The 16,444-nt window shown below is 41.2% G+C and overlaps 1 protein-coding gene across 2 annotated transcripts; it reads left to right on the top strand.

The window, feature by feature from the left end:
- The first annotated feature begins 363 nt into the window (after window positions 1-363).
- Window positions 364-6,929, top strand: fam185a (family with sequence similarity 185 member A). 2 transcript variants are annotated; one of them, XM_079567634.1, is made up of 8 exons: window positions 364-793; window positions 1,093-1,202; window positions 1,269-1,361; window positions 1,434-1,572; window positions 2,817-2,861; window positions 2,934-3,029; window positions 4,619-4,753; window positions 6,681-6,929. In XM_079567634.1, the coding sequence occupies exons 1-8, from the start codon at window positions 373-375 to the stop codon at window positions 6,788-6,790; spliced, it is 1,149 nt and encodes a 382-aa protein (XP_079423760.1). In that variant the 5' UTR covers window positions 364-372; the 3' UTR covers window positions 6,791-6,929. The 2 variants fall into 2 exon arrangements, with proteins under 2 accessions (XP_079423760.1, XP_079423761.1); XM_079567635.1 differs by having other exon boundaries at window positions 2,820-2,861; window positions 6,681-6,928.
- Window positions 6,930-16,444: the final 9,515 nt, after the last annotated feature.

Below are 16,444 nucleotides of genomic sequence, written 5' to 3'. Positions count from 1 at the left end.
TAAGCGGTGCCAATTTTACACAACTGCTCATTCCGGTTTATAAAGCGAGCAAAGACTAAAAGGAAACAGATACTCTTCGCTTTAATGATGGCATAAACAAGCGCAGTGGTTCTCAATGGCCGTCAATATTTGGATCATGATTTGAAGCAGTAGGCTATTGTTATTTGAGTCACTGCGTGTCATCCGGGGACTCTGGTGGTCCTGTATACTGATGAGGTCAGAGCTGGTTTAGTTTGGTAAAGGATGAAACCGGAAGTGCGCTGAAACTAAGACTAACTTGACAGGACAAAAGTAGCGCATGTAGCCTACGCGGGACAACAAACATGTTGTAGCAGAGTCATAGAGATACTAACAGAGTAGTATAGTTTAAACATGCTCTGGTCTGCGGCCCGTCGCTCCCTGCCCCTGGGTCTCTCCCACTGTTTACGCCCAGTCTTCCCCCAGACCTCGTCCTTCTCCTCCGCCTGTCCTCTGCACAGCTCCGCGGGGCAGGGGTCCCAGAAGGAGCCGAAGGAGTCACTGAAGCGCTGGGCTCTCTCCGTCAGTCCCTTCACCAGTTTACGGGCGCAGCTGGCCTCCTGCAGTATCTCCGTGTCCCCCCTGGACCCCCACGCCTTCCCCTCAGCTGACCGGGCTTTCATCACCCTCTACGGGGTCAGTGAAGGACAAGAGACCGCCCTGGACCACTGCCATGTCCACTATGATGAGGAGAGCCGAGAGCTGAGGGTCACAGAGGGGACAGGGACAGGCTGCACAGACTTGGACTTTCACCTGGAAGCTCCCATCAAGAGCAGTGAGTAGAACAAACACATGTAGTATGTTCAAGTATGGATCAGAACAATGCAAATACACCTGTGATTCACAAAGCAGGTGACTGACAATCATCAGAGGTGAGAAGAGTAGCCCAGTATTTCTGCGTGTCCAACTTGGGGCAGCAGCAAAAAGTGGTGTTTATTAAAATGCTTCAAAAATAATTACCGGAAAAAAGTCTCAGAACTAAATCTAGCAAAAATTTAAAAATAGAAACTCACTCCGAACCATCATCGTCCCATGAATTCTTCCCTCCATTAAATGAATCTGTTGTTTGTGCAGACCTTTTCATCAGCGCTGAGGGGCGGGGCCATGTGCACATCAGCAAAATGGAGTGTGATATCTGCAAAGTCAGCACACAGCAGGGAGACTGTACACTCCACTCTGTGAAAGTAAGAGATATCATTTGCTCCAGTACATGACTTTATGAGACACTCTCCATTGCTTGTTGTGTCTAGGGCCACCATGTTGAAGTGAGGTCTTCAGGAGGACACGTCACTGGCCTGGGGACTATCCATGGAAACGTAGACATCCTCACGAGTGGAGAAAGTGTTAAGTATCTCTCCTAAACCACTTTTTAGGCTGATTTGGTATAGAGACAGTATTGACATATGGTTTTACAGACCGTGGATATAAAAAAACTCCAGGGCACCACCATGAACGTCTCCACTGAACACGGCTCTATGAAGGTCAAAGCCATCTACGCAGAGTCCAGCAGCATCTCGTCCTGCACTGGGAGAGTGGAGCTGGGACTCGTGCACGGTGAGCTGCTTCATTTCCTTTGACAATTAGGACTATACGATATATAATGTGTGACACAACAGGCAACAGAACACAAACGTAACCCTCTTCTTCAAAAAAGTCTTAAAATCCATACTTACGAAGGAAACTGTGGCAGATTCATCACATGTTCTTACGGAGCAAAATCCCTCGCACCTGCATTCTGAGTTTGGGGAATGCCGACTTGGAAGCGCGTGTGTGACGACCAAATAAGCATGTGTGACCACCTCTTTCCCCATATAAGGACAAAAAGTTCTGAATGCAACAGGCAGTCCGTGTCCGACAGAAAAACCCGATTCCAAAACGAATAACCAAGAAAACCCCAAAAGAAAAATAATCTCAGCCATCAGCGCCTCGCGCTCAAGCACCCACCTCAATCTTTGGGCACCCAAATGAGCTCTCATTACAAAATGATTAAATAAATAAAACCTGCACATCACAAAGGCTTTTCCTTCTCTTCTCATGAGTCGGTCTCTAAATCGATGCCGCGGCGCTTGCAAGATCGAGGCCCATGTTAAACTTGATCAAATAACGTTAATGCAGTGCATTTAGTGCTGTTTACAACGTAAGCATTCAGAAGTTTTAGCAGTAATACATTAGTACTGTAATTGTCATTAATAATAATGAATGAATGAATGAATAATGAATGACTATAATAGTAGAACAGATTCTTTTGTCATCCTGACTGTTCTTAGGATTTTTTCTTACAACACATTTTGTAAATGCCACAAACCTTCCAAAGACGGCGCTAAGAACAAATGTGTGCATAAGAATGTGGCGTGAATGGGATCCATTGTACATGTTCAGATTGTGGTGATTTTCCTCATTTTACTCCTAATGTTGTGTTTGTAAAGACTTGTTTTGACACTAATTCATAAAAAAAAAAGGAAAACAATTGCTTTTGAATTTTGTTTACCTTTATTGGAACATTCTGTGTTGAAACAATTTAGCAAAAATATTGCAATATTTCTGTTACTGCAATATTGAAGAGAGTTGTGGAATACCACAATGTGTTTTCCCTCATGCCGTGCAGCAGGGCTGTGGATTTATTTGGTGATGCACAAACTGCTTCAAATAGGACAGAAGCTAAATCTGTAAGGCACAGAATACAGCTTTTGATGTTGTCTTATTTGATTTCATTCATTTCTCATTATTGACCCATAAATGAATGGGAATGGTATACATTGATCTTAGAAATCAGATTGTGAAATATCTGGTTGTGTCAGCAGGAGGTGCCACAGTGAGGAATGAGTCTGGGGAGACCGTTATAGGTAAGTGTGCTCCATATGTGAAGAGTGGATGATGAATACAGGCTGAATACAGGCTCGTTTTGTGTTGTACAGATGGGTCTAATGGAGTCCTGAAGGTCTCCTCTCACAGTGGACTCATAGACGTGTATGTAGGAGAAGGCGGCTCTGCGGACATCCAGAGTCAACAAGGTCAGTCCCATGTTAACACATTATAGTGGTATATCCTTCTCTAAAACAGACCTGGAGTAGTGTTTTGTTCAATCAATCTGTCTGTGGCTGAGCTCTTTCCCGCGCTGATAATCATGTTTGCCAATGCATTTCTTTTCTGTAAGTTTTGTTAAAAACATGTATAATAGGTGAATCCTCCGACCAGGTGTTTCTGACCATTAGCCTGGCTCCTCATCTGGAGATGGGTCCCCAAGTGCTGGCCTACACTGGCAACTCACTGCTCCTCGAGGATGGGTTTAATGAAGAGAGTGACTTTCCCTACGGGAGTAATAAACTATAACTTCACTTATGGTGCTTCTGCCCTGGTGGACAAAAGGAGGAAATGCGCCATATAACTGCACAATATGATAAACACTGCGTTCCAAACTATTATGCAAATTGTATTTCAGTGTCATAAAGGTAAACTCATGGATGGTTTTGTGTCTCAGGCTCTTTGAATCACTGAATCAATCTCAGACGCCTGGGATGATTAGTTTTCAGGTTGAGCCCAGTTAAGGGAAAAACTACTTAAAAAGGATGTTCCACATTGTTAAGCAGATCATCATTTTCAAACAATATGGGAAAGAAAAAAGCGTGAAATAGTTGAATGCCTTGGTCTAGGTTTGAAAACCTTCGATATTTCATGAAAGATGAAGCATAATCATCATACAGATAAGAGATTTGTGGATGATTCAGACACACTCGGGTTTGTGCAGATAAATGCACAATATGGACGGTTTCTGCCAGACAAACACATCAGATTAAGAGAACAGATGCTACAAAGCAGCATACAGGTATTTGAAGCTGCTGGTGCCCCTGGAGTCTCCCGAACATCAAGGTGTAGGACCCTCCAGAGGCTGCAGTTGTGCATAAACCTTCTATCCGGCCTTCTATTCTATTAGTCTTGTTCACTGATGAGGCTTTGTGACCCTGGATGGAGTAGTGAATGGTTGGTGAATGACCACCATGTCCCAACAAGGCTGTGACGTCAGTAAGGAGGGGGCGGAGTCATGTTTTGGGCCAGAATCATGGTGAGAGAGCTGGTCATTCCCTTTATTTTATTTTATTTAATTTTTTTGCTTTATTGTGTGGTTTTACATTTCAAATGTATACATTTTTACGTTTCTGTTATTACACACACGATATATATTTTTTATTATTATTTTTTCCCCACTTGTGTAACAAATAAAATCAACAAATAAAAGGCTATTACATACCTGATGTACTGTGACAATAGTTTAGGCTCATACATGATAGCTAGAAAAAAAGGAAATGAAAATAAAAATGAAAAAAAAAGAAAAAAACAAACAAACAAGTCAAACCAAACAGACAACAAACAGCCCCATGGATGGGATAGACCACATCCTACCATGACCTCAAACCTACTGAGATTTGGCGCCTCAACCAAAAAAACATCTATGAGTGTGGGAGGCAGTTTTCATCCAAACAGCAGCTCTGGGAGGCTATTCTGACATCCTGCAAAGAAATCCAAGCAGAAACTCTCCAAAAATAAAATGTGTAGATTTGTTGATGATAAAAAATAATCATCGAGCGTATTCTGTGTGCCCCAGGCGCAGTGAGTGTGCGGGTCCCCTCCTCTGTCAAAGCCGGGCTGGAGCTGTGTGGATCATCTGTGGACATCAGCCCAGAGGTGGCCTTTCATCAAACTGAAAAGCTCCAGGCTCCAGGACAGACCACAGTAACAGGTGAGAATAGGAATAGGTTTTATGACAAATTTAGCCCTTAAAGGAATAGGCCACCGTTTTTACATACTGAGATATGTTCTTACCTTAGCTTTGACGAGTTCTTTAGGACCTGTCTGGTCTTCACCCCTGCCTTCAGTCACGTAAACACAGCGCAGACGGCGTTAGCATTTAACCTCTCCCCCTCTCCACTATAGCTCCAAAACTGGTCAAGATAGAAGCTACCAAGCTCTTCCACGTTTTCCCTAATTTAAATATGGTTATCTAAGCGGATAAAAGGGGGGACTATATTGTAGGCGTAATAATACCAGGAGTAGTTCTACCATATTTAAATTGGGAAAACGTGGAAGAACTTGGTAGCTTCTATCTTGACCTGTTTTGGCGCTATAGAGGAGAGGGGGAGAGGCTAAATGCTAACGCCGTCTGCGCTGTGTTTACGTGATTGAAGGCACAGGTGACCAGACAGGTCCTAAAGAACTCGTCAAAGCTAAGGTAAGAACATATCTCATTATGTAAAAACGGTGGCCTATTCCTTTAAATAACTTTGTTTAATTTAGTTCAGCTTTATTTGTCACACGCATATATATACAGTACAGTGTAACATGCAGTGAAATTTTATTTTGAACCGTCCAGCTGCCAAAACAACAGCAACAACAACATAGACAAGACAATAGACTACGGGGAGGTGCTGGGAGTCAGATTAAGCAGTCTAATGGCCTCAGGAAGCTTTTCCTCATCCTCTCAGTTGTAGTCTTCAGAAGACTTTGATTTATCATTCAATCTTCACTGAGTGCTACTCAGTGAAGTACTTTTCATAACTATAAATATTTGTCTTTGGTCTCTGTGGGTTCTGATCAGGAGGTGAATACACCAACTCAAATGAGCATGTTGAGATCACTACTGCTTCTTCTTCCTGTGTAATAGAGCGCTCTGAACACTCCAATTGCTAATGTTACTAATGCTAACTTAAAGCTCAGCCTGGGATAGAAGTTATGTCTTATTACAATGTAATAAATATTACAATGTCTACTGACCACAGTTTGCGGTGACCAGACGTCCAGATTGTTTTTAAGGTCTGGTCTTAAAGCCTTGTGTCTGGACGAAGAAAATTTGTGACTTTTGTCCAGATGTTTCCTTGAGCTGCAGCTGTTTCATGTGCTTCTCTGCCTCCATCTCATGAACATTTATCCTTTTAAATATATTTTTGTTTTCTAACTGGTAGGTTTTGTGTCCTAACGTCAGACTTTTTTTTCCGACTTACTCCTAGGTCATAGAACTGCTCAAGGTCCATGTGTGGCAATTTTTTTTTTTTTAAATGGTGTTTCTGATATCAAATAATTGCAATGCAAATAAACAGTTAAACACTGTCTGTGTCTGGTGTCCTAAGAGAAGGACGAAGCCGGTCCTGCTCTGGTTCCAGTCTGCACTCAGCCATAACGTGACCCATACAAAAGCATCCGTTCACCCCCACTCTCCCACCAGCCCTCTCCCTCGCCTCTCCCCGGCTCCGGAGTCCGGTTGGAAGAAAACGTTTTTTTCTTCTAGCTTCTAGTAAGCCCAAAGACTGACACTATAATGCATAGACTACACTACACACTATAGACAAGATGGGGCAGTATTCATGTTTACAGGCCCCACCCGCATTTTTGTGAATATTTAATTCACTGCTACCTTGGCCCTTCTTGAATTCTGCTGCTCAGAGAAGACGCCAGCAATGTTTCTAATACAGCTTCAAAATGATCCGAGTTAGCACTAAGTTTAATACAAAGTAACATGTGACAATGAGCCCAGGTGCTTAGAGCCAAAAGCTAAAGGTTTAAAGCTAAAGCAGTGGCTTTGCAACAGGACTCCAGTAACCAGTGAAACCAATAACAAAATGCCAGTGACGCGTGTTTGCTCTGATGTGACTCTTTCCCCTTGTTTTCTCCAGGTTTTGTGAACGGGGATAGTGCCAACCAGCCTCAGGTCAGAGCTCGCACCACCGGCCCGGTCACACTTAGGACACAAAGCTGGTTCGAGTCCCTGAAACTGACCAGTTGACCACACGGTGACTGTACATGACATAACTCAAATGTATTTCCTTATTTTATAAACAGTGATCAGAAAGATGAGCCGTTTACACTTTATCATTGAATATTTATTTTTCCGAATGTAAAAGTCTATGTTATTGTGGATACAATATGATGGTTTGTCTGTTGATATTCTGTTGTCTCTATGATATATTTATATTTTGCATACCACAGTATTGTACGTTTCACTGTGCTGCCATTGTTCAATTAGTGATAAAACTGAAATTTGGAAAACTATTCCATGTGTGGCTTTTTTAAAGGAATAGGCCACCGTTGTTACATACTGAGATATGTTCTTAACTTAGCTTAGACAAGTTGATGTGTACCTGTGCATGCACTCAGTCATGTACATGTTGTTAGCATTTAGCCTCTCCCAGCATGGATATACTGAAGCTCCAAACTGGGATGAAGTTAAGCCACGGTGTCCCTATTTAAATACAGTAGCATGAGCCTTTACACGATACAAGTCCAGTTACACAAAGTAAACATGTTGCCCACCCAAGGCGCCGCGGAGAGGATTATATGAATGTGATTGAAAAAAACTCCCAATCACAGTATTTTACTCAAAAATAAATACAATAAACAACTCAAAATTTACTGTTCTAAATTATCATGCAACTCATAGTTTCAATACATTTTAAAGCTTTAAAGCTAACAGGTCAAGTTATATTTTAACATAGGACCATTGTTTGATAGCAGCTTCAAAATTCTTAAATCCATTAAACTTGTGAGTTTTTAGACAGTTTCTGCTTGGATTTTTTTGCAGGATGTCAGAATAGCCTCCCAGAGCTGCTGTTTGGATGAAAACTGCCTCCCACCCTCATAGATGATTTGCTTGAGCTCAACAGGGCTGAGGTACACGCAGTGTACAATAGCCTTTCACCATAGTCTGGCGTGAATGAATAATGACAGCAGTGTGGCACTTTGAGAAACTGGGTAACACAGGCTTGTAAAGCGCTATACAAGTGTAAGCTATTATTAAAGGCTCACATTTATATCAAGCTTTTCTACCTTCATTAGGCTCTTAAAGCTCTTCACACCCTGAATCGCACACCAGTGTCAGACACTAGAGGTAAGGAGTGTCCATCACGACAGTGTGCAACTGTGGAACTTTGAACCTCTACTCGCTGCTGTCACCCATTATTTACTCATCAATATCAACAATCACCAGTGATTCTAATTAGAATGTGGAAGGTGAACTGGGGACATCAGCCTCGAAAACAGAACCCACACAAAGTGCAGCCTTCAGAGAAACATCACTGGATATCACTGAAGTGTGATTAAGGAGTTATTTGAAGGAAGGCTTTTTAAACATTTATGTAATAATTTACTAACACATGCGTGTCAGATTGTATAACTATGTTGTAGTTTTGTATTTAGTCACCAGGGGGCAGCAACAGCCTTCAGTGAGAGTTTTCAGTTCAACGTGCATTTTTTAATGGGTAAAGAAATATATATATATTATATATATATATTTAAAGTTTTGAGGCAAGCGAGGGTGAGGTCCTTCATATCTGGTCCCGCTCCAACAATTGGCCATGGGATGATGCGCTTCTCCAGGCTCTTATGGCTATATATTTGGCTCTTATCTTCTTGTCAGAGCCATGATATGTTTTATATTGACAACTTCGATCTCTTTTGGAACAGAACAGACGCATTTACAAGGATGGACTACACCTGAACTATAACGGAGTGCGTTTATTCTCTGCAAATATAGACCTTAATTTATCTCTGCAGCATTTCCCCCTGAGTGCTACAACGCAGTCTCCAGACTGACTGACACTTCCATCAGACTCAGGTACTCTTATACTCGTATACTCTATCCCTGTCCGTATCACACACAAAACCAAAAGAAAAGCTAATGTCCGAGATGTAAATCGGGCAGATCTCTTACCGTTGCCAGTTGAAGCAGAGCACAGTTGCCCAGAGACATTCAATATGGCACTCTTAAATGTTAGATCTCTGTCTAATAAATCATTTATTATTATGATAATTGATACCTGTGTAGACTGTATGTTTTTAACTGAGACATGGACAGGTACAGATGGACCAGTAACCCTAAATGAGATCACTCCCCCTAATTATAGCTATTTATATTCATCTCGAGCTAATAAAAGAGGTGGTGGAACGGCCACAATATTTTCCTCTGTCCATGTTTTTAAAGATGTTAAATTGAATGAATATACCTCATTTGAATATCATTCCCTTGCCTTAACTAGCCCCTGCATGCTGTTCATCTGTATCTACCGGCCCCCTAGATACTCCTCTTTATTTATAGCTGATTTCTCTAACCTCCTTGCCGTTGCCCTCTCAAAATACAACAAAATAATCAATCAGACCCATTAGCAACTGAATTTCTAAATCTCCTGAATTGCATGGACTTTAAACAACATGTTTCACAGCCTACCCATGACAGGGGCCACATATTAGACCTTGTCATCTCTTATGGATTATCTGTAGACGTTGCTTCTGTAGCAGAGGTGGGCTTCTCTGACCATGCTTGTGTATTCTTTAATATCACTATTGAACAACTCCCCCCTACAGAAAGCTATGTTAGAAAACAACATATTACTACTGAAGTTACTGCATTTAATATATTTGTTGCACTTTGCGCTGCATGGTGAATGTATGAAAAGTGCTATACAAATATAGTTTGATTGATTGATTGATTGACACTGGGGGCAAGGCAGGTGAAGTGTTGGACTAATGGGACGATCCCTTGGCCATGGGGGTGTGGCCTGACTACAGCATTTGCAGGGGTTTGAAATAAAAAAGAACTAAACAATGCTGACAAATAAAAAAACACACATCCAAACACGGTGACTCCATCAAAGACCTTAAGAAAATCTAAAAAACAATACAAATCAATCTATCTAGTTATTAGACATCACACTATATTCTATATCATACTGCAGGACATCAGTTTTATCCAGTACACTGCCATTACTGCCATGCAGTATGTTTGAGAAGTATAAATTGCTAAACTTTGACAACTGATGCTTCCTCAAAGTCAGTTTCAAATGTTCCAGTGATCTGCCCCTCAGCCACTCAGTTCATTTAGTAGATAAAACAGCGACAGAGTCACCAGAGGCTCCATCAATCACAACTGCGGCGTCTACCCTTCATTCCAACACCCCTCCACTGCAACGTCCACCCACTCCGACAATTAGACCTCAATGTCGGAGTGGGGGGGTGTTGGAATGGCGGTGTGTAGCCCACAACTGCACGATTCCACTCTGCAGGACTTCATTTGGTCTATCTGCCTGTCTGCACAAAAGTACAAAGCTGTGGAGTTCATTACTCACGAAACCTAAGACCATATAAATGTTCACCTGTCAGGTCAAGAACTGTCACCATCTATAAACCCCATTGAGTTGTGTGAATGCATGTTTTATATCATGAATATATATTTTTCTTCTCCCTGTAGGGAACTTCAGGGGCTTCGTAGTTTTCTGATTGGAGACACATCATAGAATGGCTATGATCGGTTTCATTAATTAGTCATCTCGAGTTAGAGTGAGTGGGTGGGGGGCTATATTTCATGGTTAGCCCAGCGGCCTATGGGTAGGTTAAATCAGCCCTGATCATGAAGGCAAGTTATAGAAGTATAAATATAAGTAATGTAGCTACTGTATGTCTAATGTCGGATAGAAAGGCCCCACAGGGGCAGAAAATGAGCACTAGCTGTACACTCTTTTAGCATCAGCTACAAACTAGTTGTTTAATATGTTGAATATCAGTGTCACTGTCAGTGCTTCCCCTAAATGAAAAGGAACAATAACAACTCCTTTTCTATAGGAACCAGAGGACATGTGCTTTGAGTGGGGATGGGACGATAAACAATAATATTGTTAATCGCGATAAAAATGTGGCATTTAATCGACCGCCACATTTTTTTATTATTGCAATTATTGTTCCAGAAGATACAATGGGGCAAAAAAGTACCAGTTGTGCAAGTTCTCCCACTTGAAATAATGACCGAGGTCTGTAATTTTTATCATAGGTACACTTCAACTGTGAGAGACAGAATGTGAAAAGAAAATCCAAGAATTCACATTGTAGGATTTTTAAAGAATTTATTTGTAAATTATGGTGGAAAATAAGTATTTGGTCACTTCAAACAAGGAAGATCTCTGGCTCTCACAGACCTGTAAATTCTTCTTTAAGAAGCTCTTCTGTCCTCCACTCGTTACCTGTATTAATGACACCTGTTTGAACTGGTTATCTGTATAAAAGACACCTGTCCACAGCCTCAAACAGTCAGACTCCAAACTCCACTATGGCCCAGACCAGAGAGCTGTCGAAGGACACCAGGAAAAGAATTGTAGACCTGCACCAGACTGGTAAGAGTGAATCTACAATAGGCTAGCAGCTTGGTGTGAAAAAATCAACTGTGGGAGCAATTATCAGAAAATGGAAGACATACAATCTGGGGCTCCACGCAAGATCTCATCCCGTGGGGTCACAATGATCATGAGAACGGTGAGCAAAAATCCCAGAACCACACGGGGGGACCTGGTGAATGACCTGCAGAGAGCTGGGACCAAAGTAACAAAGGTTACCATCAGTAACACACTACAACGACAGGGAATCAAATCCTGCAGTGCCAGACGTGTCCCCCTGCTTAAGCCAGTGCATGTCCAGGCCCGTCTGAAGTTTGCCAGAGATGGATGATACAGCAGAGGATTGGGAGAATGTCATGTGGTCAGATGAAACCAAAGTAGAACTTTTTGGTATAAACTGAACTCGTCGTGTTTGGAGGAAGAAGAATACTGAGTTGCATCCCAAGAACACCATACCTACTGTGAAGCATGGGGGTGGAAACATCATGCTTTGGGGCTGTTTTTCTGTAAGGGGACAGGACGACTGATCCGTCTTAAGGAAAGAATGAATGGGGCCATGTATCGTGAGATTTTGAGCCAAAACCTCCTTCCATCAGTGAGAGCTTTTAAGATGAAACGTGGCTGGGTCTTCCAGCATGACAATGATCCCAAACACACCGCCCGGGCAACGAAGGACTGGCTCCGTAAGAAGCATTTGAAAGTCCTGGAGTGGCCTAGCCAGTCTCCAGACCTCAACCCCATAGAACATCACTGCTCTCGAGAAGATCTGCATGGAGGAATGGGCCAAAATACCGGCTACTGTGTGTGCAAACCTGGTAAAGACCTATAGTAATCGTTTGACCTCTGTTATTGCCAACAAAGGGTATATTACAAAGTATTGAGTTGAATTTTTGTTATTGACCAAATACTTATTTTCCACCATAATTTACAAATAAATTCTTTAAAAATCCTACAATGTGAATTCCTGGATTTTTTTTTCAAATTCTGTCTCTCACAGTTGAAGTGTACCTATGATGAAAATTACAGACCTCTCATTATTTTAAGTGGGAGAACTTGCACAATTGGTGGCTGACTAAATACTTTTTTGCCCCACTATAATTGCTAAATCCATCAGACAACCAGTGTCGGTAACTTTACTGGGAGTCTCCATGGATATGTGACTAAAGTCAGCAGGATTTAAGATTTCAGTCGGTTAGTTCCTCATCCAAATCCATTCTTTGTTTATCCACTGCAGAAATAACATTTTCTGTGTCGAGCTGCTCATTAACTGCATGTTTTGTATTGACAACAGTATAGTCCAAAATGTTACACAGTGTGCCTTTAAATACTTACTTTATGTCTCACTCAATATGATATTTACAGCAATGAAGAGGAATATTTCATAATTGCCCAATCCCCATCATTTCTGCAGTTTCAGTGATTTTTTTAAACCAAAAATCATGAGAATATCGTAAAATTTTGCCCAAGATGATCGAGACCCCAAATTCCATTATCGTCCCATCTCTACTTGTGTGTGGGATTTGGCCCATGAACCTGATGTTGCTCATGCCTGTTTAATAGCAAACATTTTTAAGCCAGTACCAGTACACATTCACATAACATTTCCGACACCCCGGTGTTTGGAGTCACGTTGAAAACAAAACAAAAGAACTCTCATTTGGTTCTGATTAATCGGTGACGTCGGTTTCAGATCCACATAAACTCACAGATTGTAAAATGTTCAGTTCCGCGAGGCACAAACGAGAACAAAATGCTCCGGTGCTGGCCCGGTTCTACCGGAGGGGCCAAAGGTGCATTACAACCTAATATAAAACAACACCCCCTTATTTGTGTAATTCATGCAAGTGTTACAAATTATTTTTTTCCCCTATTGAACATACAAGTAGACTGTAAATAGCAGTAATTCTGACACCTTTAGTCAGCCTGTCCTGGAGCAACCTTCTTTGAGTCACTGTTTTGGTGTTTGGTGCAGCTCTGCCGACAAATGCTGTTACCACATTGGGCTAGACAAAAACAACTTGATTCTGTGTTGAACATGTTCTGGGAATTATTGTCAGTGACGCAACCTAATCGGAACACAGCTGTTTCTGCAGAACTAACTCTGCTAAATACAACTAACATTCATACTTTATGTCCCTGAGGCTGGTGGTCTTTCAATAAACGCAACTCACAATTTAGGAATTTGATCAGTTGGATTTCACTGTAAGACAGTTCCTTTGTGGTTTCATGCGGAGATAGCGCTCTAGAGCTCTCCACAGTTGAGACAAACCTTACAGTGAAAATAACTTCCTTTTCACTGGAACATAGGTCCCACAATTACATGCAAAAAACAAAACAAAGAAAAGATTTATCTCTTGGCATGCAACCATCCTGGCAGTTTAAGCACAGACACTTTATTTTGATGATTGGTCGTATGTTTTACTGTGTATAATGCTATTTATTTATTCCTTCTGCTAAGGTGTTAGAATACTTTTTATCAGCTGTTACTGGTCAGCCCAGGTTCTGCTTTAAGCTCGGCCACACAGCCTGTGCTTGAGACATTGAAGCACTGAATTGTATTTGCAAACTTAATATTCTAATTGGTGATCCAGTAGACTGGCAAACATATCGGTCACTGAGGAACAAAGTAACAAAAGTGAATAGGCAAAAGGAAAAACAGTGCTATCTCACTAAATTTAAAGACTGTGGAAAAAACAGTAAACAAATGTGGAGAATGAAAAATGCACTTGTCGAGGCAAAATTAGTAAAATGTTTATTTCATTGTGCTGAATGGTACATTTATTGCTAAACCATTGAAAATTGGAAAACTGTAAAAAATGATTTGAGAAAAACGTATGTATGATAAGTATTGTAGTAGTATTGTGATAAACCATGTGGAATTGATTATATGGATGGGAAACTTCTAAAGCTAAATCAATAGTCAAGCCTATATCTTGCATTTTTAAAGTATGTTTTCATGAATATTCTTAAAATATCAAAAGTTGTTCCTTTGATAAAAACTTAACAAGTGCCACTGACTGGTCAAAAGAGCAGACCCATAAGCATCTTACCTGCCCTGAGCAAACTAATGGAGCAGGTTATATATTAACAAATTCAGAACTATTTTGAAGTGAATCGCCTTCATTCTGACGTCCAACATGTACAGTATCTAATGAAGGCTCAACCAGCACAGCACTAACAACTCTGACTGATGAATGGCTGGGAGAAATTGATAACAAGCAATTGTGTTTTTTTCAAACACAGCTATCAGTTTATTAAATACCATAGTTATTTGGTTGACACAACACAATGCGTTGGCTTCAGTGGTTCCCTTTCAGACACTATAGCCTTAACCTGTGGAAGTCCACAGGGCAGTTGTCTCAAATAACCTGACCTTATGTTGCTTTGTGTATTGTAATGTACCTCACTTGTTTTCTAATGTCTTACCTTAATTATTGAATTGAATGTGGAACTCTGTATTGTTGATGTGTGTTGTATAAATTTTGCTTTGACTTGTCTGTATAATGAGAATGGACCCCAGGAAGAGTAGTCTTTGCATTGGTAAAGACTAATGGGGATTTTCACCTAGTATAAAACTTATTACCAATACTAACCATAGGCAAGGCAACTTTATTTATACAGCGTATTTCGTACACAAGGCAACTCAATGCGGCGTAGGCTTTATAAAGTGCAGTTGGAACTCTGTGTAGCATCTGTGGACATCAGCCCAGGTTGTTTTTCATGCAGCAGAAAAGCATCGGGCTCAAGGCCAGACCACAGTCTGCAATAGAATATATGGACAGCAGCTTGGATCCATTAGAAGTCATAAATTAGCACACAGTGCTTTTGTGTTCCGCAGCTTTAAGCTCAAGAATAAACAGAAATGTGGGCGAGGTTCAGTGAAGCTATCATTATTTTTATTTCTTTAATTAAAAAGAAAATATTTCTGCCGTTGGCTCAAAATATTATGAAAAAGGTGTGTCCAATAATTCACATAGTTAAAAAAAATTACCCAATGTCTAAAAAACCAAATGATTCATTATAGAGTGATTTAGAAAAAAAAAGCACAAAATTGTAAAGCAACTGGAAAAGCGTTATATATGACTAGTGCCTAAAACCTTCATAACCTTGTTATTGTAAAACCACTGTGTACTGTTTGTAAAAATTCAATAATTTAAGATTATTGATTCTAAACTGGTCAAGTCTTTTTTATCCAAAAGTGAAAGTTGAAAACTTGCTTTGATTATCTAATTTTTGACAGTCTGCCTTGTGATCAGTGCATCAAGCAACAGAACTTGGTAAAGAAATATTGTTTCTGAGATTAAATACTGTCACAGGATCAAACTGTTCATTGTTGGAGTCACAATGAACTAAATCTTTTTTAATTTGGGTCATAGAGAAGAGCTACTGCACACTGCAATATGCTGAAGGTGGGTCCCAGCGCTACACGCTAATGTAAGGTTATAGTGGGTTTACTGTTCTTCTCTGAGAGTGTTGTCTTGTCCTCTGTAAGTGTCATGTGCTCGCTGCTCTTCTCTGAGAGTGTTGTCTTGTCCTCAGTAAGTGTCATGTGCTCGCTGCTCTTCTCTGAGAGTGTTGTCTTGTCCTCTGTAAGTGTCATGTGCTTGCTGCTCTTCTCTGAGAGTGTTGTCCTGTCCTCTGTAAGTGTCATGTGCTCGCTGCTCTTCTCTGAGAGTGTTGTCTTGTCCTCAGTAAGTGTCATGTGCTCGCTGCTCTTCTCTGAGAGTGTTGTCCTGTCCTCTGTAAGTGTCATGTGCTCGCTACTCTTCTCTGAGAGTGTTGTCTTGTCCTCAGTAAGTGTCTTGTGCTCGCTGCTCTTTGAGTGAGTGTTGTCTTGTGCTCAGTAAGTGTCATGTGCTCGCTGCTCTTCTCTGAGAGTGTTGTCTGGTCCTCTGTAAGTGTCATGTGCTCGCTGCTCTTCTCTGAGAGTGTTGTCTTGTCCTCAGTAAGTGGCATGTGCTCGCTACTCTTCTCTGAGAGTGTTGTCTTGTCCTCAGTGTCATGTGCTCGCTGCTCTTCTCTGAGAGTGTTGTCTTGTCCTCAGTAAGTGTCATGTGCTCGCTGCTCTTCTCTGAGAGTGTTGTCTTGTCCTCAGTAAGTGTCATGTGCTCGCTGCTCTTCTCTGAGTGAGTGTTGTCTTGTCCTCTGTAAGTGTCATGTGCTCGCTGCTCTTCTCTGAGAGTGTTGTCTTGTCCTCAGTAAGTGGCATGTGCTCGCTGCTCTTCTCTGAGAGTGTTGTCTTGTCCTCTGTAAGTGTCATGTGCTCGCTGCTCTTCTCTGAG

This window comes from Gobius niger, assembly GCF_951799975.1.
Source record: "Gobius niger genome assembly, chromosome: 12".
NCBI classification, from domain to species: Eukaryota; Metazoa; Chordata; class Actinopteri; order Gobiiformes; family Gobiidae; genus Gobius; species Gobius niger.
This window is presented reverse-complemented; position numbering and strand designations above follow the sequence as displayed.

Coding starts and splice junctions, on each gene's coding strand:
- fam185a (XM_079567634.1), top strand. CDS start 373: ATGCTCTGGTCTGCGGCCCGTCGCTCCCTGCCCCTGGGTCTCTCCCAC. Junction 1,573..2,816: donor GGAGCTGGGACTCGTGCACG/GTGAGCTGCTTC, acceptor TGGTTGTGTCAG/CAGGAGGTGCCACAGTGAGG. Junction 3,030..4,618: donor GGACATCCAGAGTCAACAAG/GTCAGTCCCATG, acceptor TGTGTGCCCCAG/GCGCAGTGAGTGTGCGGGTC.